Source organism: Peromyscus maniculatus, chromosome 19 (assembly GCF_049852395.1).
Source record: "Peromyscus maniculatus bairdii isolate BWxNUB_F1_BW_parent chromosome 19, HU_Pman_BW_mat_3.1, whole genome shotgun sequence".
NCBI lineage: Eukaryota > Metazoa > Chordata > Mammalia > Rodentia > Cricetidae > Peromyscus > Peromyscus maniculatus.
In genome coordinates, this window is record NC_134870.1 from 1944108 (window position 1) to 1970007 (window position 25900).

At 45.2% G+C, this 25900-nt stretch overlaps 1 protein-coding gene across 4 annotated transcripts in view; it reads left to right on the top strand.

Annotated features, from left to right (window-relative positions):
- Gata6 (GATA binding protein 6) overlaps positions 1-17976 on the top strand; it is a 34248-nt gene extending 16272 nt beyond the window's left edge. For all 4 annotated transcript variants that reach the window (XM_006989471.4, XM_076554722.1, XM_076554724.1 and 1 more), the window contains exon 7: positions 16662-17976. In XM_006989471.4, the coding sequence (XP_006989533.4) occupies positions 16662-16829 (168 nt within the window). In that variant the 3' untranslated portion in view covers positions 16830-17976. The remainder of the gene's footprint in view (positions 1-16661) is intronic.
- Positions 17977-25900: the final 7924 nt, after the last annotated feature.

Below are 25900 nucleotides of genomic sequence, written 5' to 3' on the forward strand. Positions count from 1 at the left end.
GCATCTTCTTCCTAAGTTACCGCCTTCCTGGCTAGACTGAATCTGTCTTCTGGGCAAGCACAGCGCTGGGAAAGTCACCTCTGCTGTGCTCCAAATCTTCATTGGTCACTTTTTGATTTGTGCGTTAATGGCCTTTTGTCTGGGAGAATAAGAAAGACTTCTGGTTGAGTCATCTAGTCATAGCCTGGTCACTCTGACTCAGTTTCTCCTTGTGGGAAGCTGTGCTGGTGTGGGGTGCATGGGCTGAAGGAAGAAGGGAGCCGTGTTTTCCTACCTGGTTCTGGGGAGACTCCGCAGCTTGCTGTAGATAAAAGAGTGCACTTTCTTACTTGCGGTTACGACCAAATATGCTATGATTAATTTTCATGACAGTAGTCTGTCGTACTATGGCTAAGTTTTTTTTATTTGTAGGTTTATTGAAAAACATTTAATTGACCTAAATTGACACCAGAATTTGGCATTTATTCTCCATGGAATATCCGAATACTAAAATCTGCTGGACATGGTGGTATTTGCCTTTAATCTCAGCATTCAGTGAGTTCAAAGTCACTCTAATCTACATAGAGAGTTCCAGGTCTGTTGGCTACTTAGTGAGACAGTGTCTTTAAAAACATTTTGTTTTGGCTGGTGTAGGGGCACATATCTTTTTTAATCCCAGTACTCTAGAGGCAAAGGCTGGAGGATCCCTGAGTTCAAGGACAGCCTGGTCTACAGAGTGAGTTCCAGGAGAGCCAGGAATACACAGAGAAACCCTGACTCAAAAAACATAACAAAACAAAACAAAAAACCCCAAAATCAAAAGCAAGCAAACAAACAAAGTTCAGCTGTTGGCTGAATGATGTAGAGTCTTTCATTACTGTTATCTGGGGCAAAATGTTAACAATTCAATCTCAATGCTTGTTAGAGACTTACTTCCTACATCCTGTAAGTAGTCTTTTCTCCCCTCCACTTAAAATGCTAACACTGGAAAATACTGTATGTGCGTGTACACTTGTGACACTCATCTGCCATACCTGTAATCTGAGGCAGGAGAATCTCCAGATTGAGGCCAGCTTGGGTTATGTAGAGAGAATTAATGTGTGAGCATAAAGAATCAGTGAACATTTTGGCTGCCTAAAAACAGTATCAGTAATTTCTTAACTTGATATTATATTGAAACTATAATATTAGAGTCTCATTAAACTCGGAACACTGCACTCTCGTTGGTAAATACCCAGTTGGCCTCTCCTTTGCTGGATGTTGTTGAGAAGTATTTCGGAAAAGGTCTCCCACCTGGAACTGGTCATAATGTGAGGAGGTGGAGTGGCAGGCTACACATACACAGGATTTCTCTGCCGGCCAGATTCGAAAGCGCCACGATAGGCAAAGTAGTAAAGGGACCAAGAGCTGGGAAAGGCCTTCTGGTGTGGAAGAACCCTGAAGTAACTGAGTAATGTTTATTTAGTTAGTTTTTTACAGACTTTATTTTGTGTATCGGTGTGTTTTGCTTGTGTGTGTGTGCCTGGTGCCCAGGAGTCCTGAGGTGGGCAGAAGAAGGTGGGATCTCCTAGAGTGGATTTGCAGTCAGTTGTTATCCGCCATGGGGTGCTGGGAATCCTGGGTCCTTGGGAACAGTCAGCGTTCTTGGGTGCTGAACCATCTCTCCAGTCACTAGGTAGTTAGGACAGGATCTCATGTAGCTCAGCCTGTGTAGCTAGTGATGATCTTGAACTCCTGATCCCAAGTGCCGGGATTACAGGCATGTGCCACCATGCCTCACTAGTTGGGTAGGATTCTTTTTCTCATTTAAAAAAAAATTAGTTCTTTGACACTATAGAAGGTATTTTGTTCAGTACCCCCTACTCCCAGTTGGGTAGGATTTTTGTAGGAAACAGAGGGATAGACGCCAGCCAGTGAGATTGGTTATCTGGTAAAGGTGCTTATAGTCTAGCTGGTGAGCTTGAATTCAGCCCTAGGGATGCAGGTGGTGGAAGTAAAACAAAAACTCCTCAGAATTGTCCTGATTTCCACACTATGAAGTGACATTCGCACGCAAGCATCCTCTCAATAAATAAAATAATTAAGAATTAAAAAAACCGAAAAGTATAGATAGAATTGTCCAGGAAGAGGAGCAGCTATCATGATACCAAAGGTTGACTGTTTGAATTTGGTGGGGTTAGAGTGCAGGGATTGGATGTTTAGAAGCCAGGGCCACGAATCAGGTTTCTTAAAAAAAAAAAAAAAAAGAAAATTTCAAATCCCTGTCAAATCAGCAGTAAGGAAGGCCCAAACTATGTACATCTGTAAATTATGAACTAGCTAACCCCGGCTCCCATGACAGCTGTGTTTTCTGTCTCTGTGTTAGAATCCAACAGTTACCATATTTGGATCCGGAGTATTTTAATAATTGAAGTAAACAATGCCAGCATGCTGCTGCTTGTCTGTGTCGCTGGCCTGGTTCCTTCTCTCCTGGAAATGCATCGTGTGCCCTGAACTAACTCCCTTACATTGTAGTTTCTCAGCCTCAGGCTTGGGGGGGGGGCCGGCTGGGAGTGCTGTACCCCTAACAAACAGTTCTGGCATGTTGGGTGTGTTGGGGGACAGGTTTCCTTCTCTGTGCTTCTTGATGCTACATAAAGAGGTGGAAGAGCCTGAATCTCATAGTGGGCACCGTCTGGGGCTTGGTGGCCTCCCCTCTTGGGTCAGTTTTAGAATATTAATAGGTGTCCAATGTTCCTCTCTCTGGTACTCCCGGGGTGCTCTGTACCTCACTGACCCTCTTTCCTTGATGTAGGCCTCCCCGAGCTGTGGGGTGATTTGAAAGAGTTAACACATACTCCTAAGTGTTTTCCATCAGTGGCAGTGACTTCAGGACAGGCACTTTTTAGGATGGACCAGAATAAGCTTTGTGAAGCCTTCAGGAGGAAGTACAGATACTGGACCAGGTTAATATTTCAGTTCTTTTCATAGACATTTTTAAAAAGATTTATTTATTTTGTGTGTATGAATATTTTGCCTGTGTGTATGTGCGTGCCTGGTGCCTGAAGAAGCTGAAGAGGGCTTTGGATCCCTTTGAACTGGAGTCATGGATGGTTGTGAGCCACCACCATGTGGGTGCTGGCCATTGAACCCCAAATCTCCCGCAAGAGTAACATGTGCTCTTAACTGCTGGACCATCTCTCCAACCCCTGACGTTTTTGCCTTCCTGTGACACAGTCTCGTGTAGTTCAGGCCGGCCTCAAACTCTCCTGTGTGTCTGAGACTGGCCTTGAACTTCCGATGCTTCTGTCTCTTTCTGCCTCCCAGGTACTGAGGTTCTGTATGGATATTTGCAACCTACGGTGAAATTAGAAAACATTGCTTCCCTTCCTTAGTTATGATTCACTTCTCAGCTGAGAATTTTTCTTCTTCTTCTGATTTTTTTTTAATAGGGTTTCTCTGTGTATTCCTGGAATTACTCTGTAGATCAGGATGTCCTCAAACTCAGAGATCCAGCTGCCTCTGCCTCCTGAGTGCTGGGATTACCATAGTGAAGTTTTTTTTTTAATTAGATTTTTCTCTATTGTGTTGGAATTACTTTAGGTTTGAGATGTTATTGTGGGACACAGATGAATAAATAGTTCACTCACAGGACCTGGAAGGCACATGTGTTGGAATTACTTTAGGTTTGAGATGTTATTGTGGGACACAGACTAATTAATAGTCCACTCACAGGACCTGGAAGGCACATCCATGAAGTACTTGCGCGTCCAAATAGTGTGACTTGCTTCTCCTGGCTCTGGGCAGAAAGGTATCACTTTACCCACTTCTCTTCCCAATCCCCCACTCGCCTGGTGTTGGGGACCATACTCAGGGCCTGGAGGATGCTGGGCAAGTACTTAAAACCTGAACTACAACACCAGACCTGCTATTTTCTTTTCTTTTCATTTTTTTTTTTTGAGTCAGCGTTGGGGGTGGGGAAATGCACATTCAAGACAGGGTTTCTCTGTAGCTTTTGAGCCTGTCCTGGAACTCACTTTGTAGATCAGGATGGTCTTGAACTCACAGAGATCCACCTGTCTCTGCCTCCCAAGTGCTGGGATTAAAGGCGTGCGCCACCACCGCCCGGCATGACTATATTTTTAATTGTTGTGTTTATGTGTATGTATTGTTGTAAGTGTATTACATGTGTGTGTGCTGATAAAGGCCAGTAGAGGGTGTCAGAGCCTCTGGAGCTGCAGGGAATTCTGAGCCAACTGATGTGGGTGCTGGGAGCTGGGAGCTGGGAACAGAACTAGATGGCAGAAAAGTAGTAAATATAACTACTGAGTCATTTCTCTAGCATGACTCCTATCTATCTATCTATCTATCTATCTATCTATCTATCTATCTATCTATCTATCTATCTATCTATCTATCTACCTACCTATCTACCTACCTATCTATCTACCTATCTATCTACCTACCTATCTATCTATCTATCTATCTATCTATCTATCTATCTATCTATCTATCTATCTATCTATCTATCTATCTACCTACCTACCTACCTACCTACCTACCTACCTACCTATCTATCTATCTATCTATCTATCTATCTATCTATCTATCTATCTATCTATCTATCTATTTATCCATCCATCCAGATAGAGTGGGGTTTCCCTATGTTGGTTAAGCTGACCTTGAACTCCTGTCTCAGCCCCCTGGGTAGCTGGATGTCACACAGACCATCACTAGCTTTGTCTTCCACAAGAGCCTCAGAGAGTAACAAAAAACCAAATCCTTACATCAGCCTCGTACTTTTTTGTTAAAGAATTGTTTTATTTTGTGTGTCTCAGTGCTCTGCCTACATGGTTGTATATATGTGCTGTTCCAAAAGTCAGCGCCTCCCCCCCCCCCCCCCCCCGAGTGTTAGGATTACAGACTTGAACTACCTCCCCAGCTTGGATCTCTGCTGTTTCTGCTGGGAAGTGAAGCTTTTTTAAAAAAAATTATGTATATGGGTGGTTTGCCTGCATGTATGTATGTCTGTTTATTCATAGAGCTCAGAAAAGAGCATCCAATTCCCTAGAACTGGAGTTATGGATGTTTGTGTACCATCATATGTGTGTTGGGAATAAAAACTGGATCCTCTGTGAAAGCAGCAAGTGCTCTTAATTGATAAGCCATCTCGCAGCCTTATGCACCCACTTTCTCACTTACAAGTTAGTGGGTACAGAGGGGTGAGAGTCTAGTTTCCATCACTATCTTCTATGTCCATCACGTATCTTTTATGTGCTGGCTACTTTTAATCATCCCTCTGAGTGGGACATAGAGGTTGGGAAGAGGCCCAAGATCCTGTGGCAAGTTTAATGGTCATGAATTCGATTTGGGACAATCAGTTTAACTACTACAGCGTTCAACATTGATTTCTTCAAAATCTTTAGATAAAAGAAATAATGTTTTCTTACATTTGATTGGTCTTAATGAGTAATTTAAGAATCAAATATCTTCCCACAAAAACACATGGGAAAATAGTGACCACGTATGTCTCTGTGCACAGCTAAGCCTGGACTAGGTAGCTCTGGATGACTGGGAACTTGCTATGTAGACTAATAAGCTCTATCTGCTTCTGCCTCCCCTGGAATCAAGAGTACGTGTATGTGTGCATGTCCACTCCAGGCACGTGTGTGGGTGTGTGCATGTGAGTGCAGGTGAGTCCATGGAAGCCTGAAGAAAACATTGTTTTCCCTGGAGCTGTAGTCAAGCATCTGTGAGGGCCACTTTAGGTCCTGGGAACCAAACCTGGTTCTCCTGCAAGAGCAGTCAGTATGTGCCTGTAATCACTGAGCCGTCTCTGCAGCCCCATTTAAACATTTTATTGCATGGACAGATGTGTCTGCTTCTGTGTACGTAGGTATGTATTTGCCAACACAGGTGTCTGTGGAGGCCCTGGGCCTGGAATCATGGAGTTAGGGAGCTGTCTAATGTGTTTTCTGGGATTGTAACTCTGGTCCTCATGACCTAGCAACCAGCACTCTTAACTGAGCCATCTCTCCAGCCCATGGCCTTGAATTCTGCATCCTCCTGCCTCTTCCTCAGCGCTAGGACCCCAGGCATGCGCCGATAACCTTCATTGCTGTTTTTGTGCAGTACGAGGGGTTGAACCCAGGACCGTGTGAACTCTGAGCAAGGGCTCAGCACACCCTCTTAATCTAAATTTAAGCCCACATTGTACATAGAGAATAAAAGGAATGATAGTACTGAGAGTATAGCAGGGAGACATAAGGTAGAAATAATTTTTATTTTCTTATCTGTAGAAGTAAAATTGATTGTGGTATTAAACAGCAAATTGCTCTTTACTAATGAGCAGTTCAGATTTTTATTACAAAGTGCGCGTGAGCGTGTGCACATGACCATGGCGTGTATATGGAGGTCAGAGGACAACTTGTGGGAGTTCCTTCCACCATGCAGACGCCACGGATTTAACCCAGACTGTCAGGCTTGGTGGCAAGTGCCTTTGCCCACTGAGTGCTGAGCCAGCCCTCCATCTTATGAAATCATTAAACAGACATCTTCCAGTAGGCTAGTGCCCATGTTCAGTTTCAGTGTTTATACTCCCCAACACTCCTGTCTAAGGAATGAAAAAAGAGTTAAAAAATCATTAATCTCTCCAGTGATCGTGAGCACTGGGCTTGGGCGCTGTTCCTGCCTCATTTATAAACCAGGATGCTGACTCCATGAGGTCACAGACCAGGCTGGTGTGGAAGCGGGGACTGGAACCAGCGTCTCCTGAGGCAGGACTGTTACTCCTCCTGGGGAGTTGGCCAGTCAAATCAGTTATTAATATCCCACTTGCCACATGCTGCAAACCACGAGTATAAATATTTTGTTGGCCCTTTATCTTCACATTCCCTGTGTACCAGGCACCTTCTCTTTGTCTAAGCCTTTCTAGTAACTTTTAATCCTATCTGAACACACTGGCCTTCACAGAAAGTCACCCTAGCAGAGATTGTTCAATAATCAGATTTTTGTACTTTCATTTTCTAAACTGCATGAGTGTGTGTGTGTGTGTGTGTGTGTGTGTGTGTGTGTGTGAATATCCACAGCTTTGAGCGTATATTAGAAAGCAGCTCTAATGTTGTCTGTAATGTGTGTGCCCACCCAAGTTACCACACAACTGAGGCTCATTTCATAAGTGACCCTTGCCACTCAGAGCTCTAAAAGCCAGAATTAGGTAGAGAGCAAGTGCAGGTGGATGTCATTTGCTTTTTCAAATTAAAGATTAAAGATTCTATTAATTAAAGATTTTAATCCAAATTAAAGATTCTTTACCTTTTTTTTTTTTTAAATCCCTGTCTCTATAAAAATATACAGAATTGTCACAAAACATGAAATAATGTTACGGGAAAACAAGGCTAAACACAAGAAGTCTGGCTTAGGGTGGTCTGAGATGTTATTGCTAAATGAATCTTTGAAGAAAATGAATTCCTTTACTGGAATTGAAGTAATTTATTATGTATTTCATGGGTGTCTGCCAAAAGGGTTACTAGCAAACTGAAGACTTAATGGTCTAAATTAGACACAGTCTGATGGCCCTGCTCATATTTAGGTTTACCTGTAATGGGGCTGAATTAGATTCAGTCTGGTACCCTGAGTATGTTTAGAGTTCCCTGTTGGTTTTCTCTGAACTACCAACTCTTTTCAGGCACCTTATAGACAGGTGTTATCAGGCTTAGAGGCTTGTAATTCAGCTGCTGTCATATCCGGCTTTAGGAGTCTGCTTGTGACAGTTTTACATAGCCCAGGCTGGCCTTAGACTTGCTGTGTAGCTGAGGCTGGCCAGGAACTCCTGATCTTCCTGCTTCCACCTCCTAAGAGAGGTGACAAGAATCTGCCACCACACCCATGTGATGTGATAAACAGAATTCCAAGACTGTATCTGGTGTTTCGTCTCCACAACCTGCATGGCCAGCTGTCACCATGGTTATAAGCCGTATTTTATTATATAAAGCACCAAACTTTGTTTAATGTTGTCATTGAATTTAAGTGCTTGGTTTGCCTGAATATGATCTGAAATTTATTTTGGGGTTCATGGATTAGCTTCTGGGAGGAAACAGATTCAGGCAGCCAAGTGCTAGCTGTGGCCCCCTGTGACCATAGGAAACTGGCAAGGCTTATCCTCCTATGAGGGAAGAGTAATTCCTCCCATCTGGCTCTTAGGAGTTTTGTGTCGCATAAATGCTGCAGATTGCTTTGAAGCCCAAGAAGAATAGCAGCACTTAATAGAAGCCTGAATGTTAACAGCAGAGTGTTCTCATGGAGCCCCACCCCCAAGATACCCGAAATAAATCTTTACTTTCTTAAAGGGAAATGTAAAGATGTAGGGTTCCTGGTTATCTGAAGTAGCCATATTTTCAAGATTTTTATTTCTTTGATAGCATTTTTACAGTGCATGTTTCCTTAGTTCCTGCCTTGGTGGCTGTGCGTCTGGGTCTGGTCTTCTGACCTTGGCTGTGTTTTCTCACCCTGAGCACTGAGTTTAGGATCCTCACCCAGCTCCTGAAAAGCCCGTGAAGATGATGACTCATAGGGTTTAAAATGTTAGCCTCAGGGTTCTGTACAGGGTCGTTTGATGACTAAAATAGAATAATCCATTCTGATTTCACACGCCTGTGATTTAGAATGTTTCCGGATTGACTTGAAGTTAAGGGACAGACCCTGGTAGTCTATATTTACCTATCAGCATAGTCTTGAACTGGCTGCCTTCCCCACTTCATGCCCCCTTTAGAGTGTGAACACAGGTACAAAACAACATGCTCCTTTGCCCGGCATGGAGTGTGGCTACAGAATCATTTCCTCTCTAGAAAAGGGCCACAGCATGGATATACCCTGGGTCCCAGGGCAAACAGTGAAATTCCAGGAAGGAATCTGAAACACTGAGTTAGGTTAGCAGTTAAGGTAACTGGCTGCTTTCTGGGAGGAGAGGTGTTCAGACTGGCTTGCTTTCTAATGCATGCTGTTATGGAGAATTTGAGGGCTGTGCTGTGAGGAACAATTCTCAGATGTCCTCATGGAATATGTGTTCCTGTACCTTTCACATGTCACCTTGGAAACTTATTGAGTCACTGAGTCTTGTCCTATTTTCTCTCCATGTGAACCAAAATGATCCTTGCTTTTCAAGTGGAAGTGGAGGTTTCCAAGCAAGTATTTTCCCTTCACTGGGATTCATATGTAAGTTTTTTTTTTCTTTTGCAGAAGGGAGCTAGAGTCCACAGGTGCTTAACCTAGAGGTTGTAAAAGCAGAGCTTTGCTGGGGAGAGACTGGCTTCCCCTCACACAGAAGTCCTGACTGCAGACTCACTCAGATGCATGGGGAGGTAGATCGGGGTCTTGAAGTTTAGAGTGTGATCTCCATCAGAGACCCACCCCGAGCATGACTATCTGCCCTACACCTTTCCTGGGCACGGCAGTTCCTTTCTGCAGAGAGTGGAGACACTCCAGCAGAGCTCCTCTGTGCCGTGTGCAGCCCTTTCATGCTGGCCTCGGCTTGGGATGGAGCTGAGATGACATTGAACCCTCCCTCTTCCCAGTGCTGGGATAACAGGCAGCACCACTGTGTCCACTTAGTTTGTGTGGTGGAGGGCTGACCTGGGGTTTCTTGCATGCTTGGCAAGCATTCTTTGGCAAGCTATCTCTTCAATATCTTCACTTGGATTTTCTCACCAAATTAAATTTAGGTTGCATATGGTAGCATGTCTCTGTGATATAGCCCTTGTGAAGAGGGAGCAGGAGGACAGTGGATGAGATCAGGGCTAGCCTGGGCTCATAGCACAACCCTGTCTCAAAAGTGTGTGTGTTTATACGTGTGCACACATAATTTCATAAGCTGGAAAACTTGGTTTTCTGTTGCTTTGTTTTTCTTTTTGAGATAAGGTCTCACTCTGTAGAACAGGATGGCCTGGAACTCACGGATGCCTCCCCAAAGGCATGTGCCACCAGGCCCGGCATTTTGCTCTTTTTAAAATCGGAATTGTCTTTGTGTGTGTATGCACAAGTGCACGCCTCCACCCAACCTGTAGAGGACAGCTTTCAGAAGTTGTTTTCTCCGCTTTTCCATGAGTTTATAAATTGAACCTAGGTAGCCAGGCTTGCTCACACATCGAGTTTCTTTTCTCTTGTTGCCCACCTGCCTTCTATTCCCATGGAGGCTCTCCGTAGTTTTCCATCACGGGAAGATGCAAAGGGCAGGAAAGGAGTGTCCGTGCTGGGAGCCAGCCTGGTGGGCACTTGACTGCTTGGGTGCATCCAGTCAGAAGTCTTTCCTAACCTTCCCAGTGATGTCCAGAGGCAGAGACGGTTTGTTCTCAAAGGAAGCAAGCGGGTGAGGGGAGCTGAGCCTGCCTCACTGGCACACGGGCGTTTCCCATGCTGCCCTCTGTTGCAGCCGAGTGCTCTCCAGAGCCACTTCTTTCCAGGAGCGGTTTTCAGCCTGGCTGTGCTTCTGTCTCCCACCTACCCTGGCCTGCAAGCTATGCTAAGCTCCGGCTGAGTCTGGTGCTGATAACACGTTCTTTTCAACAGGAAGTGCCTCCATTTTCAGTGGTCTGTGGGAGGGTGGAGGGCAGATAAGCTGTGAATGGAAACACAGACCAGATTTCTACTCCACCCTCATTGCACTTTGATCTGGGAGCGAGGGGGGACTTCTGCCCGGGAAGGGAGAAGGATGGTTAGGCTCCGGTATCCCTAAGTGCTCTTCTGCGCTCCCAGGAGCCTTTGTTTCCGTTCCAGAAGAGCCTTCTGCTACGCCGAGAGGCCCACCATTTGATAAAGTCCTTTGAAGGGCTTAATCAGATGTGGGAGAGCGTTAACTCATGGAAATTCTTTGATTTGTTTGTTGTGATGTAGGGTCTCCTCATGTAGCCCTGGCTGGCCTATAACAGGAATAGGCTAGGCTGGCCTCTCTCTCCTATTCAGGTCCGCCTGCCTCTGTCTCTTGTGCTGGGACTAAAGGAGTGTGTCGCCACCAAAATTCTTACCAGATAATTGTTGTTGTTGTTGTTGCTTTTTTTTCTGGATTTTTTTTTTTTGTGTGTGTGTGAGAAAGAGTCTCAACGTAGATTAGCCTCCAATCCAGTATGCAGTTGAGGAGGATGGACTTGAACCCCTGTCCTCCTGCCTCCACCTCCGGAGTCCTGGGTTACAGAGGTTCACCACTGTGCCAGCTCCTCCTCCTCCTTTTCTTTTCTTCATCTTTTGAGACAAAAGCCCAAGCTTGTCCCTGCCCCAACTTCTTGAATACTGGAATTATAGGTGTGTGAGATACTGTGCCTATGAGAGAGAGAGAGAGAGAGAGAGAGAGAGAGAGAGAGAGACAGAGAGAGACAGAGAGAGAGAGAGAGAGAGAGAGAGAGAGAGACAGAGACAGAGAGAGACAGACAGAGACAGACAGAGACAGACAGAGACAGACAGAGAGACAGAGACAGAGAGACAGACAGACAGAGAGACAGAGACAGAGAGACAGACAGACAGAGAGACAGACAGACACAGAGAGACAGGGAGAGAGGGAGAGAGGGAGAGAGGCAGAGAGAGGGAGAGAGAGAGGCAGAGAGAGGGAGAGAGAGAGACAGACAGAGAGAGACAGAGAGAGACAGAGAGAGACAGACAGACAGAGACAGAGAGACAGAGACAGACAGACAGACAGACTGGGTCTTACTATACAGTCTATGCTGGCCTCACAGTCTCCATCCTTCTGCCTCCATTTCCAGAATGTGGAGACAACTGGCTTGTCCATACTTTGAATATGTGTGGACATACTGGCTCCAAGGTTGTCATTAATGGCTTTCTGATGTTTTTCTCCTCCGATGTGGTCCATGAATAAGACCTATGAGGGGAAAGGACTTAAGATGAAAGCCAGTGAGGAGCTAGGTTTCTTCAGGAGAGTTAGTGACTTTTTCTGCAGTGAAACCTCAGCCGTGAGAGTCAGTCCAAGCAGGACACAGGTGTTTCTCCAGGCTTGGGCGGTCAGGCCGTGGGTTTATGCTGAGGGGATGGAGAGGGCTTCGGGATGCACTTGGACCCTCCCTCCAGCAGCCTCCTCACTCTCCTAATCCCTTTAACTTAGGCCTCTGATTTCCGAAGCAGTGGCTTTTGTTCTTTCCTGTTCTGTTGCAGTAGTTAGAGGAAAAGACTCAGAGAGGAGAAGCCGGCAAATAGGCCCGGTCCTCTCAGAGGTCCCTCTCCTGTCCAGGTTTCCTTGTGATTCTTATTGTGCAGGGGACATAGAATTCATGTCCTGATGTTTTTCACTCACCATTGTGTGATGGGATTTTTTCCATCTTGCTACACGATCTTATTATTTTTAATAATTGCGTAATAGTTCATGGAGCGGATGACCCAGATTTTCCAGACCATTCTGTATTAGATTGTTCCCAGGATTTCAATTATTTTAAGTACTCCAGTAATGGATGACTTCCTTTGTAGCACCTTTCCTCTCTTTTGGATTATTTCCTTATAATACATTCCCAGAAGTGAAATTACAAAGTTCATCAGGGCATAAACTTCTCAGTGGCTTAGGATACTACTGTTAATTGCCTTTTGTCAAAACCAAAATGTAACCCCATGGGCCACAGACAAAGGGACTGGCGTGTACCCGACGCCAGTCTTTGGTAGACTTTCGAGGACGTCATTTTCTGTGGTGACAGGGAAGGGGTCTCAGTATTACATACACCACTGGGGTACATCTGCAGCCCTGGACTTCTTGTGCTGTATCTCATGTTTAAATATTATGCTCTTAGAGCTGGCAAGATGGCTCAGTGGTAAAGATACTTGTAGTACAAGCCTGGTGGCCTGAGTTCTGTTCCTAGAAAGCATAGACAGTTGGAACGAGAGAGATAAAAAACGGATTCCATGAAATTGTTGTCTGCCCACATACACAGTGTGGCAAATGTACACTCTCAATCTCTCTCTCTCTCTCTCTCTCTCTCTCTCTCTGTCACACACACACACACACACACACACACACACACACACACACACACAAATACTCATATTAAAAGGTTATGAAGCCTTGGGCACAAAGTTCTCTTGTGTTTCCTGAGAGACCCAAAAGGCTGATATTTTTCAGGTGCACACATTGCCTGCATTTTGGGGTTTGTTGGCCCCTTTTAGGACCGTGATCTTACCTATATAGCTTAATATTCATGTAGAAGAGTTACTACTTAGAAACTTGGAATCATTCTTCAGCTATGAGAATGAGAACACTAAATGCCGTTTCTTTTGGAGGTGGGGATGTAGCTCAATGTGTGGTATGTGTGCATGTGTGTTTGCATATGTGTTGATTTTAGTGCATGGGAAAGCCTGACCTTCCTCTGCTGTTTCCACTTTCCTAGATCCGGGATCACAGGCAACCCGCTTGGGTTCTGGGGACCGAACTCTGGTGTGCTTCAATTAATCTCTCCCTCCCTCCCTCCATCCCTCCTCCTCCCACCCTCCCTCCATCCCTCCATCCCTTCCTCCTTCCCTCCCTTCCTCCATATCTTCCCCTTCCTCTCCCAGTCCCACCCTCCCTCCATCCCTTCCTCTTTCTTTCTTTGTGAAAGGATATCATTCTGTAACTCAAGCTGGCTTGGACCCCACTAGTCAGCCTTAGCTGGTCTCCAACACACAGCACTCCTCCAGCCTCAGTCTCCCAAGAGCTGTGCCCAGCTCAAAAGATTGTCTTTTAAGGCATGACCTATTTTTTAAAATGCCAGGAGCCAAGGCCCTTTCGAGCGGCTGTCTTGCATTTCTCTTTGTGAAGAGCTGTCACTAAAATTAAAATGTATAGCCTTTGGGAGGCAGATGTGGAGGCAGGTAGAGCTCGATAAGCTTGAACCCAGCCTGATCCAAATAGTGAATTACAGGCCAACCAGGGCTGCATAATAAGACCCTTTCTCAGATATACAGACAGACAGACAGACAGACAGACAGACAGACATTGCCTGACCCTTGGCTTTTACTTTCACTGCTTTTTTTCAAGGCCAGCCTGGTCTACAGAGAAAGTTCCAGGACAGCCAGGGCTACACAGAGAAACCCTGCCTGGAAAAACCAAAATGAAATAAAATAAAATAGATATCTAAATGCACCTGTTCAGACAATGTTATTAGTTAACATGTCTGTATATAAAGTTTCTATAGTAGGTACCCAATCACAGTAAAGACTACACACATAGAAAGTACTGTTATTAAGTTACTGTTGTTAAAATGCTTCCCCCAATTCTATCCCTGATCCTGGGTGACTACACATCAATCATTGTCTGGGAACAAATGCAGTGTATCCGTGGCTGGCTCGACACGTACCCTGTAGACCAGGCTGGACACGAACCGCACCATCTATTTCTTATTTGTATTTTATGTGTGTTGGTGTTTTGCCTGCATGTATGTTTGTGTGAGGGTGTCAGAAGCCCTGGAACTGGAGTCATAGATAGTTGTGAACTGTCATGTGGGTGCTGGGAATTAAATGGGTCCTCTGTAGGCTTCTAATTTGGCACAGACCCCTTTTTTGGAAGATCCTTGTTTCACTAACAGTGGTGGGCCGGTAGGAAGACTAAGTGAGGAAAGGCCCAGGGTGGTAGGAGAGGACCAACTCCTGTAAACTGTTCTTTGACCTCTGCATGCATGCATGCGATAGTGAGCACATTCATTTGCATACATGTAAATGTTACGTGTAAAGATCTTCTCCCACGGAATGCTCACACAGCAAGGCATCATGCTGATGTGATTACAGACATGACCTCCTGAGCCATGCCTGAGCGAGGTCATCAGTGTACAGAGAAGACTGAGGGAGTTGGCTGCACCCTCTAGGTGACCCACCCAGAACTTTGGAATTCAACCTGTCCCCAGCGAGCAGGCTGATGTAGGTCCTAACCCAGAAGCCTTTGGCCCCTGTGACTCCTTTCCTGACGCTTACCCTCCCACTTGTCTTCAGCTGTCAGGTAGAACAGGCAGCTGGCTCCTGGATGTAGGATTGATGAGAAGTTGGATCTCTCTGTCATCCGCTCCTGTTGTGGAATGCCTCTCTAACACAACGGATTCTTTGATAATTGGCTCCCAGTCTGTGTCACTCAGGCACCTAAATGTGAAGTGAGTTCCAGGACAGCCAGAGCTACACAGAGAAACCCTGCTTCAAACAAGAACAATAACAACAAAACAAAACAAATAATACAAAATAAAACAAAAATTTGATATCTCAACAACTTTGAAGTTTGCTTCTCTCCCCACCCTGTATCTTCCTGACACGTGGATCTATCTTGATCCAACGCTTCCAAAGCACCTACGTACACTGCAGAATGTCTTTATACTTACAATATTTAGACTAAAGTCTGAGTATAGGGGTTTCCTCCTTCCTTCCCTCCCTCCCTCCTTCCTTCCCTCCCTCCCTCCTTCCCCCCCCTCCATTTTTCATCCTTTTCTTTTTCACATTTAATTTTGAGTTTGGATGTTGCTAAGTTGACAAGACTGGCCTTGAACTAACGACATCTTTGTGTCTCCCTCTCTTTCCTTTTTCTCCAGGGTCTTATTTTATAGTCTGGCCTGGCCTAGGACATACTATGCTCCCCTGGCTTGCCTTGGACTCACAGTATCTCCCTCTCTCCATCTCTTGGGTGCTGGGGTTACAGGCATTCACTGCCATGCCTGCCTCCAGACCTTGAACTCTCAGTTCTCCTGCCTCAGCTTCCTGAGGACCTGGGAAAACAGACCTGGGCAACCAGGCCAACTTGTTGCTGGCTTTTTGTCCACCTGAAGTTTTGCTGGGAAAGAGAAAGATGGGGACCTGTGGACAGTTGGGTTTGGTTTGTCCTGTTGGAAGTTTGGGTAAGGTGGGGGCAGGTCACATGACTGGACCAGTTGGGTTCTCTCCTAGAGCACAGCCTTCTAGTTCCATGCAGGTCTGTAAGGGCTGGAGAACAGGCAGATCCTGCTTGAGAAAAGGAGTCCATTGAACTGCACTGTGTCCAGGCCACACAGAGCCCAGCACACTCCCATTCAACGTAGCTGCACCTGGCACCTCTGGGTTCTGAGAAATAGCCAGAGCATCAGTGTGGCTGTTTGAAAAATTTAAGGGGTGGTGTTTCCAAAAATATTATTTGAAAAAATTTAAGGAATCATAACCTGTTTTCAGTATGGAATAGAGTCCTAAAGCTTGGAAGAACTTAGGGTGCCTGAGATTTGGGAAGAAAAAAAAGGTGTGACTAGAGAATACATACATGGTTGCGGTCAACGTGACTGGTGCCTTCAACTGCACAGTCTAAGCAGACTCCAGTTATCTGGGTTTGATCCTACGACATTTGGTAATGTGTGTGTAGATGCTCTGGCAGCATTTGGTCCAGGTCCACAGGATGTTTTACCTGGCTTGTTTCCACTGGTCACTTGGATGGTTGGTCCTTCAGCCCCCTCCTCTGTCTCCTGCATCTTTCCAGGGGGCGCTGAGCACCATTCATTCCGTGTTGCCGGGATGGTGAACGGCACTGGCTGGCAGAGCTCAGCACAGTGGGTGCCCCTTGCTCTGGGCAAGGAAGGGCAACGCTGACTTTCCTCCTCCTGAGTGGTTCTCTGGGACAACTCTGGGCCTGGCTGTGCTAACCATGTCATTTGTTCCTAGATGCTGAGGCAGGAGGATTGGGCCAGTTAGCAAAGCGATGTTTAACTATTTCTCTTTCTCTGTTCTCCTCTTTCTTTTACAAGCCGGGTGCCTCGGTGATGTCTGCAGTGGGAGAAGGCGCCAACTCCGAGAACAGTGACCTCAAGTATTCAGGTCAAGATGGCCTCTACATAGGCGTCAGTCTGTCCTCTCCTGCTGAAGTCACGTCCTCTGTACGGCAGGATTCTTGGTGTGCTCTGGCCCTGGCCTGAGCTGGTGCTGACAAGGGGCTAGGAGGGATCTGAGGCCTCATGCCACTGTGTCTGAATTTGTCCAGCAGTCCAGAGGGCAGCAAAAATGCAGACGTAACATTCCTTCGATGCATGATTTCTGTGCCTTTGTTTTGAAAGAGATATATTTCCCAAGAAGCTTGCTGAAGTAAGAAGAGATGGCTCCTTGCAGGAAGGGCCAGTACAGCAGGCACGTGGCCTGCTCCTACCAGCCTGGGCCACCTCCAGCCAGCCTGCCTCTGGGTCTGCCCCACACCAGTGGCAGAAACTGTGACAATGACTGGAGCCTTGTCTGCTAAGGAAGACTGAGAGATTTAAAAAAAATGTTTTATGCCTATTGCCCCAAATCATGTGCTTCTTGTGATCAACCTCGGTTATCCCAGAATTTCTTCATCCCTGATCGACATTAGCATTTCACAAGCATTCATGGAGAGGAGCACTGAAGCCATTTGGTACATCCTGGGGGGCTGAGTGCAACTCCTGGGGTCTATTAGTCTGCAAGATGGAATTATACCGGGCAGATGCTGACTGACTTTTCTCAGCGTTCATCTGAGGTCACTCGGAATTTGTAAACAGGGTAGCAAACAAGATATTTTTCTTCCATGTACACAATAATTTTTTAAAGTGCAATTTGCGTTGCAGCAATCAGTGTTAAATCATCTGCATAAGATTTAACAGCATTTTTATAATGAATGTAAACATTTTAACTTAATGGTACTTAAAATAATTTAAAAAATGTTAACTTAGACATGCTTCTTACACCCATAGCCCATTTCTGTATTCCCAATTGTTTAAAAAAAAAAAAAAGCAACAACAAAAAAAGATTTCAAGAACAAATCTTCTCTCAGGAAAATTGCCTTTTCTCCATTTATGAATTTTTATACAAGAATACCAACACAGCCCCCTTTCTTTTACTGAGGAAAAAGTGCTGGAAATTGCAACAAACCTTTACTACCTAAAGATTAGCATTTGTAAATACTCTAAGCATCTGTAAGCACTCTTGAAGTCTGTACCGTGTGACTAACCCACAGGTTGGTTTACATTATTTTTTTTTTAATGGGATGTTGTATGGAAACCTATTTCACCAGAGTTTTAAAAAAATAAAAAGGGTATTGTTTTGTGTTCTGTACAGTGAGTTCCTTCCTTTTCATCATAATTTTGCTGCTGTGTGTGTCTATAAATTGTCACATAAAACAAAGTGCGTGTCGTGTTTGCAGCCTGCCTTGAGGTCGTTATTTCAAAGAATTGTCCTTTGGGAGCCTTGTGCACCTTGGTTTATTTGAAATTGGCACACGCAGTGGGTCAGCACTTCCCGACGCAACAATGGCAGTGTCTGAGATTAGGAGCATTCTGCTTAGGACCACGGCTTAAACACAACATCCGAGCCAGCCCAGGAGTTCATTGTGAATGAACATACTCTGGAGCTCAAGACCAGGACACTCCTGTTGCTCCCTGATGCAGAGTGTCGCAGAATCTCACTAAGTTGCCCAGGGGGCTTTGAACTTGCAACTCTCCTGTCTCCATCTACAGAGCAGCTGGGGTTACAGGCCTGTGCCACTAGTTACAACCCAAGTCTTTCAAAAGAAGTCTGGTGGTCAAAATTTGGCACCTACAACTCCATCTACTTGAGGTTTCTGGATGGATTGTGCGGGGGGTGGGGTGGGGGTGGGTGTGTGTGTGTGTGTGTGTGTGTGTGTGTGTGTGTGTGTGTGTGTGTGTGTGTAGTGTTCAATGGCTGACCTCGGAGCAGGCAACTTCGTGGCCCCGGGTGGTAAGAATCTGGTACAAGAAGGTGTTAGACACTGGGTCAGACAGAGCAGAGAGAATGCAGTGGCTGGCTGGTTCAACATCATGATATTTTGGAAGGCAAACGGCACAAGGCAGTTCATAGGGATGCAGGATAATGGATCCTGTTTGATGGCCCCTAAAGGACAGGGTCACAGGTGAGCTGAATCTTCTCCAAGGAGCAGCCAAGCTCCCTGAGGTCCTGCAGCGAGTGCTTCCACACCTGCAGGACAGAGCGGCCCTGCACTGTTTTCCATGGTGGCCCCAGGGCCGACATCATTAATTTAGTTAAAGAGATTTTTATTTGGCTTGGTTTTTCTTTTTTAGGAATATTGCAAAAATGGCTAAGCTATAGCAATTAAAGATAAACTGTTTGCTTAGCAGAAATGCTTCCGTTTCTGTTATTAATGGCCGTCTCTCTTCAGACCCAGACATCTTGCAGCTTTAGAATGAGTTGCTTCCTCCGTGAAGATGGAGTGAGTCTCAACAGTTCCTTGTCTGCTTTTGTGTCCCGCTGGCAGATTGTATCCGAGGCAACAGTGGGCCGTGTAGCCCAGTCTGGGGTCCCCAAGTCTGAAGGGCCCTCCAAACCAGGGAAGCTGGTGGGATTACTGAATTCTGTCCCCTTCGGGTCTCCTCCCATCCCAGGCGCTGGTCTTTGGAGTCCAGGGAGAATGTATCCCATCAGGTTCAAGAGCGTCGGGGGCTGAGACTTGCCGCTGCCCCTCACCATGAACCTATTTGGTCTGGGGCCTTTCACAGAAAATTTACACATCCATATGGTCCCAGACGGGAAAATGGAAAAGTCTGGCAGCCGCTGGGTCTGCAGAACTAGGAAAAAACAGCTTTGCTTCGCTTGGCTCGTGGCTTCAGTGTCTTTTAGTGAGTTTTTTATTTCTTAGAAACAGCTAATTTTTCATTGTTTGCCTTCTGTGTCTTCTTAGCTATTACAGTTTCCTCTCTGTCTCCCCGCCTCTGGCTGCGGGCTTGGTCCATATTTTTGTAATTGCTGTTCCTTTAATAGACTGAGGAAATACAGTTCCACTCAGATAACGCTTGCTGTGTTCCAGTTTCTACACAAAGTACTACACCTTCGTGCACTTTATATTTAGCTATAGAAATATAGTTCTTTTTGAGACAGTCTCGTGGCCGGGGAAATTGCCTATGTAGCAGAGGCTGGCCTTGAACTGATGCTTCTGCCTCTACCTCCTGAATGCTAGGATTAACAGGTTTGTGCCACCAAACCCAGCTTGCTGTGCTGCAGATCAAACCCAGGCTTTGTGTGCTCTACCTGCTGACTTATACCCCCAGATATTTAGCTATGTTTTTGTGAATTCTTTTCCTAACATTCCAAGACCAGCCTATGGAAATAGTAAATTTGTGTGGCACTTCTGAAGTGATGCTGTGTGTGTGTGTGTGTGTGTGTGTGTGTGTGTGTGTGTGTGTGTGTGTGTTGCATGCATGTGTGAAGGGGTACAATGGCTGCTGTGTATTTATGTGGAGACTGGACAGCAACGTTAGACAATTTCTTTTATTAGGGAATGACCTTATGAAACAACTTTAGCTTTGAGGCAGCATCTCTCATTGAATCTCCAATTTAGCAGCCAGCAAGCCTCTGGGATCTTTCTGCCTCCGCCTAATGATGGGAAACACAACCACCTGAGCTTTTATGGGATCCAAACTCAGATCTTCATGCTTACATAGCCAGCATCTTACCAACTGAAATGTCCCAGCCTGTGTACTGGTTTCTATACCAAGTGATGCACATAAACCAATTTGTCTCAGACTAAGTAAACTAGGCCCATGATCCCTGCTTTACAAATGTACCCGAGGAACAGGCAAGAGAAACAATTCACACAAAGTCTACTGTCTGGCTCCAGTGAACCTCCATTTATTTGAACCCTGTGTCTTTCCATCTCTGCTTGAAGGTGGCTTGCTGGCCATGCTGGGGCAGGCCTGTAATCCAGGCACTTGGGAGGTGGAGGCAGGAGGATCAAGAAGAACTCAAGGTCAATCTTCTCAAGTTAGAGGCTAATATGGGCTATGTGGAATTCTGTCTCAGAAAGCCCAAACCACACTAAATGGAAACAAACCCCCAAGCCCCAAACAACCAACCCCGAAAACTAAATACCAGAGAACAAAAAGAACACCTCACTGGTGCAAAATCTCTCTGAGCTTTGTTGTGTCATTTTTTTTTCTTGGAACAAGATCTTGGCAGTGGTGTTTTGGGCTCTATCTTCTTAGAGTGTCTGCTGCATTTCCCATCACTGTTGCCATTTTTACTTTGATAATTGTGTATTACCAATGATGCTGCATGCAGAACTGCACACAGCACTTGTAAAAATTACACTGACCCTTGGGTCCCCGACCGCCTCCCTCAGCATCTGGATTTACAGGTTTTGTGGCAGGCTAAGGAAGCTACATGTTTTGGCCTTCATGTTTTTTAACTTTTTGTTGTTGTTGTTGTTGTTTTGCTTTTTAAGATGGTCTATTTATTTAGTCCTGGCTGTCCTGGAACTCACTATGTAGAGACCAGGCTGGCCTCGAACTCACAGAGATCTGCCTTCCTCTGCTGGGACCAAAGGTGTGCACGACCATGCCTGGCCCCTAATGTTTCTTGACTAGGACAAAACTCTGGAGTTTGAAGCAGTGGGAGATGGCTGACGGCACATCTGTGCTTTGGCCATCCCGGGCCTCCCTCAGCTGTGACTCCTGTTTTCTGTTCCTTGTGGTTCCTTCCATTCATTTCCTTTTTCCTGTCCACTTCTTTTCCTCTTTCCTCCTCCTTCCCTACCTTTCCTCTTCTCCTTTCCCCTTCCTTCTGATCCCCCAACCTGTGTGTGCTGAAGGGTTTGCCTCAGGCTCCTAAGCGCTGGGATCAGGCCTGAGCCACCCTGCCTGTCTTCCTTGTCCCACAGATGAAGCGCATGGGCTGGGGATGCGCAGACCAGCACCCATTTCACAGCTTCGTGTGTGGCAGCGGCTCAACGCTGCTTTGACTTTGCTTTTTTCACTCAGTGTAAAAAGTGTGCTCCTTATTTGACCAGTTCCCTGCTGTTTCACTTTCAGGTAATGCTGCAATTGATACCGCGCTTTCGTCGTTTCGCAGTCTGCATGTGAGCTGTCAGACACACTGCTAGCAGCGGGGTTGCTGTTGGGCGGTGGCGGCGCACACCTTTAATCCCAGCACTCGGGAGGCAGAGGCAGGTGGATCTCTGCGAGTTCGAGGCCAGCCTGGGCTACAGAGTAAGTTCCAGGACAGCCAGAGTGGTTACACAGAGAAACCCTGTCTCCAAAACCAAAACAAAACAAAAGTATGATTGCTGACTGAAGGGTTTTGAGAGCTGCGACTCCAGCGTGGATGGCTATACTCTGCTAATGCACTGCTTAGGATGGCACTGTGCCAACAGAGCCACATCCCAGCCAGACTTTTCCTTTCCTAGCTCTGCCAAGTTGCTCTTACGGAGATTATCCCAGTTTATACTCCCACTGGCAGTGTACAAGAATGTCTATTTCCTCTTAGTTAAATGAGCTTGTTATCAAACATTCTGATCTAGTCTCTAGTATCTTTGAGTTTTGTTTTGCATTTATCTTGTGTGAGGTTGAATGCCTTTTCCTGTGATTGAGGGTGATTAAAGAGCCTTTCACGGCGCTCTTACTGTTTTTGAGACAGAAACTCGATTTGTAGCTCTGTCTAGCCTGGAACTTGAACTTCCTATGTAGGCCATATGTGGGCCTAAAATGTCTGGGGATCTTTCTGCTTCTACCTCCTGAATGCAGGGATTGCAGATGTGTACACACATTCCAGGTAGTCTTTCCGTTCTCTTTCTACAGTGCTGGGGATAAAGTCTATAGCCTCATGAATGCTAGGCAGGTGCCTTACTATGAAACCACACCCAGAGCCTGGGCCTCCTCTCCCCTCCTCCTTCCTCCCCTCCCCTCCTCTTCCCTCCCCCCTTTCTTTTCTTTTCTTTTCTTTTCTTTTCTTTTCTTTTCTTTTCTTTTCTTTTCTTTTCTTTTCTTTTCTTTTCTTTTCTTTTCTTTTCTTTTCTTTTCTTTTCTTTTCTTTTTTTCCTTTCAGTTTTGTGTCCCCGTTCTGGAACTCACTCTGTAGACCAGACTGGCCTCAAACTCAGTGCTGGGATTAAAGGTGTGAACTACCATGTCCAGCTCTTCTCTTCTTTTTTTGAGATATAGCCCAGGCTAGCCTGTCACTTACTATGTAACACAAATTCACCACCTCCCTGCCTTACCTTTTTTGGGTTCTGGGATTACAAGTCATAGTACTATGAATAGATTTGTTTTTTTTTTCTTTTTAAAAGATAGTTTAATTTATTGGTGCTTATGGATTTAGAGTAGCAGTTCTCAACCTGTGGGTTTCGACCCGCTTGGAGATTGAGTGGATTGCCTAACACCACAAAAACAAAGATTTTTATATTACCGTTCATAACAATAGCAAAATTATAGTTATGAAGTAGCAGCAAAAATAATTTTATGGTTGGGGTCACTACAACATATAGAACTGTTTTATTTTATTTCAATTTTTTTTAACTTAAATTTTTTTTCATTTTACATACCAACCACAGTTCCCCCTCCCTTCCTTCTCCTGCTCCCCCCCCCCTTTCACCACCTATCCCCTCTTCAGAGAGGATAAAGCCTCTCTTGGGGAGCCAACAAAGCCTGGCACATCAAGTCGAGGCAGAACCAAGCCCCTCCCCACTGTATCAAGGCTGAGCAGGTATCCAACCACAGGGAATGGGCTCCAAAGCGCCAGCTCCTGCACCCAGGATAAGTCTTAGCACCACTGCCAGGGGCCCCTCAACAGATCAAGCCACACAACTGTCACTTACCTTCAGAGGGCCTAGTTCGGTCCTCTACAGATTCCCCAGCTGTCAATCTGGAATCCGTGAGTTCCCAGTAGCTCAGCTGAGCTGTCTCTGGTTTTCCCCGTCAGGATCTTGACCCCCCTTGCTCATATAACCCCTCCTCCTTCTCTTCAACTGAACTCCAGGAGCTCGGCTCAGTGCTTGGCTGTGGAACTCTTCATCTGCTTCCGCCAGTCACTGGATGAAGGTTCTATGATGACAATTAGGGTAGTCACCAATCTGATTACCGGGAAAGGCCAGTTCAGGCGCCTTCTCCACTGTTTCTAGGAGTCTTAGCTGGGGTCATCCTTGTGGATTCCTGGGGATTTCCCTAGCACTAGGTTTCTCTCTAACCCCATGATGGCTCCCTCTATCAAGACATCTCTTTCATTGCTCTCCCACTCTGTCTCTCCCCCAACCCGGCCATCTCAATCCCTCATGTTCCCATCCTCCATTCCTTCCCCTTCCCCACAAGTTTACCCAGGAGATCTTAACTATTTCCCCTTCCTGGGGTAATCCATGTGTGTCCCTCTTAGGGCCCTCTTTTTTTTTTTTTTTTTTTTTTTAAATCTAGCTTCTCTGGGACAGTGGATTGCAGCCTGGTTAATCTTTGCCTTGAGTCTGATATCCACTTATGAGTGATTACAGGCCGTGCTTGTCTTTCTGGGTCTGAATTACCTCACTCAGGATGATTTTTTTCTCATTCCTTCCACTTGCCTAAAAATTTCATGGTATCATTGTTGGTTTTTTTTTTTTTTTTTAACCTCTGAGTAATACTCCATTGTGTATATGTACCACATTTTCTTTATCTGTTCTTTGGTTGAGGGGCATCTAGGTTGTTTCCAGGTTCTGGCAATTAATAATGCTGCTACGAATATAGTTGAGCAGGTGTCCCTTGTGGTATGATTGAGGGCATTGCTGGGTTTTAAGGTAGGGTGCTTCCCAATTTTCTGAGAAGCCACCATATTGGTTTCCAGAGGGGATGTACAAGTCTGCACTCCCACCAGCAGGGGAGGAGAGTTCCCCTTGCTCCACATCCTCTCCAGCATAAGCTGTCATCAGTGTTGTTGATCTTAAACATTCTGACAGGTGTAAGATGGTATCTCAGAATAATTTTGATTGGCATTTCCCTGATGGCTAGGGATGTTGAGCAATTCCTTAAATGTCTTTCAGATGCTGCTTCTGTTGAGAATTCTGTTCAGATCTGTAGCCCACTTTTTAATTGGATTGTTTGGTATTTTGATGTCTAGTTTCTTGAGTTCTTTATATATTTTAGAGATCATCTCTCTGTCAGATGTGGGGTTGGTGAAGATCTTTTCCCATTCTGTAGGCTGCCATTTTCTCTTATTGACTGTGTCCTTTGCCTTGCAGAAGCTTCTCAGTTTCAGGAGGACCACTTATTAATTGTTGCTCTGTGTCTTTGCTATTAGTGCTATATTCAGGAAGTGGCCTCCTTTGCCAACGCTTTCAAGGCTGCTTCCCACTTACTCTTCTATCAGATTCAGTGTAACTGGATTTATGTTGAGGTCTTCAAACCATTTGTGCATGGCAATAGATATGGATCTATTTGCATTCTTCTACATGTGAACATCCAGTTATACCAGCACTATTTGTTGAAGATGCTTTCTTTTTTCCATTGTACAGATTTGGCTTCTTTGTATTCATAGGTTGACATGGATTAATGTCAGAGTCTTCATTTTGATTCCATTAATTCACATATCTGTTTTTATGCCAAAAACCAAGCTTTTTTTTTTTTTATTACTATAGCTCTATTGTAGAGCTTGAGGTCAGGGGTGGTGATGTCTCCAGAAGTTGCTTTATTGTACAGGATTGTCTTGGCTATCATAGGTTTTTTTTTGTTTTTCCATATAAAGTTGAATATTGTTCTTTGGAGGTCTGTGAAGAATTGTGTTGGGATTTCGATGGGGATTACATTGAATCCGTAGATTGCTTTTTGGTAAGATTGCCATTTTTACTATGTTGATCCTACCTATCCAAAAGCATGGGAGATTTTTCTATTTTCTGATATCTTCTTTGATTTCTTTCTTCAAGGACTTAAAGTTCTTGTCATACAGACCTTTCACATGTTTGGTTAGAGTTTTCCCAAGGTATTTTATGTTATTTGTGGCTATTGTAAAGGGTGTTCTTTCTTTCTTTCTTTCTTTCTTTCTTTCTTTCTTTCTTTCTTTCTTTCTTTCTTTCTTTCTTTCTTTCTTCCTTCCTTCCTTCCTTCCTTCCTTCCTTCCTTCCTTCCTTCCTTCCTTCCTTCCTTTCTTCCTTTCTTCCTTTCTTCCTTTCTTTCTTTCTTTCTTCCTTTCTTTCTTTCTTTCTTTCTCTTTTTTTTTTCCCGAGACAGGGTTTCTCTGTGTAGTTTTGCGCCTTTCCTGGGACTCACTTGGTAGC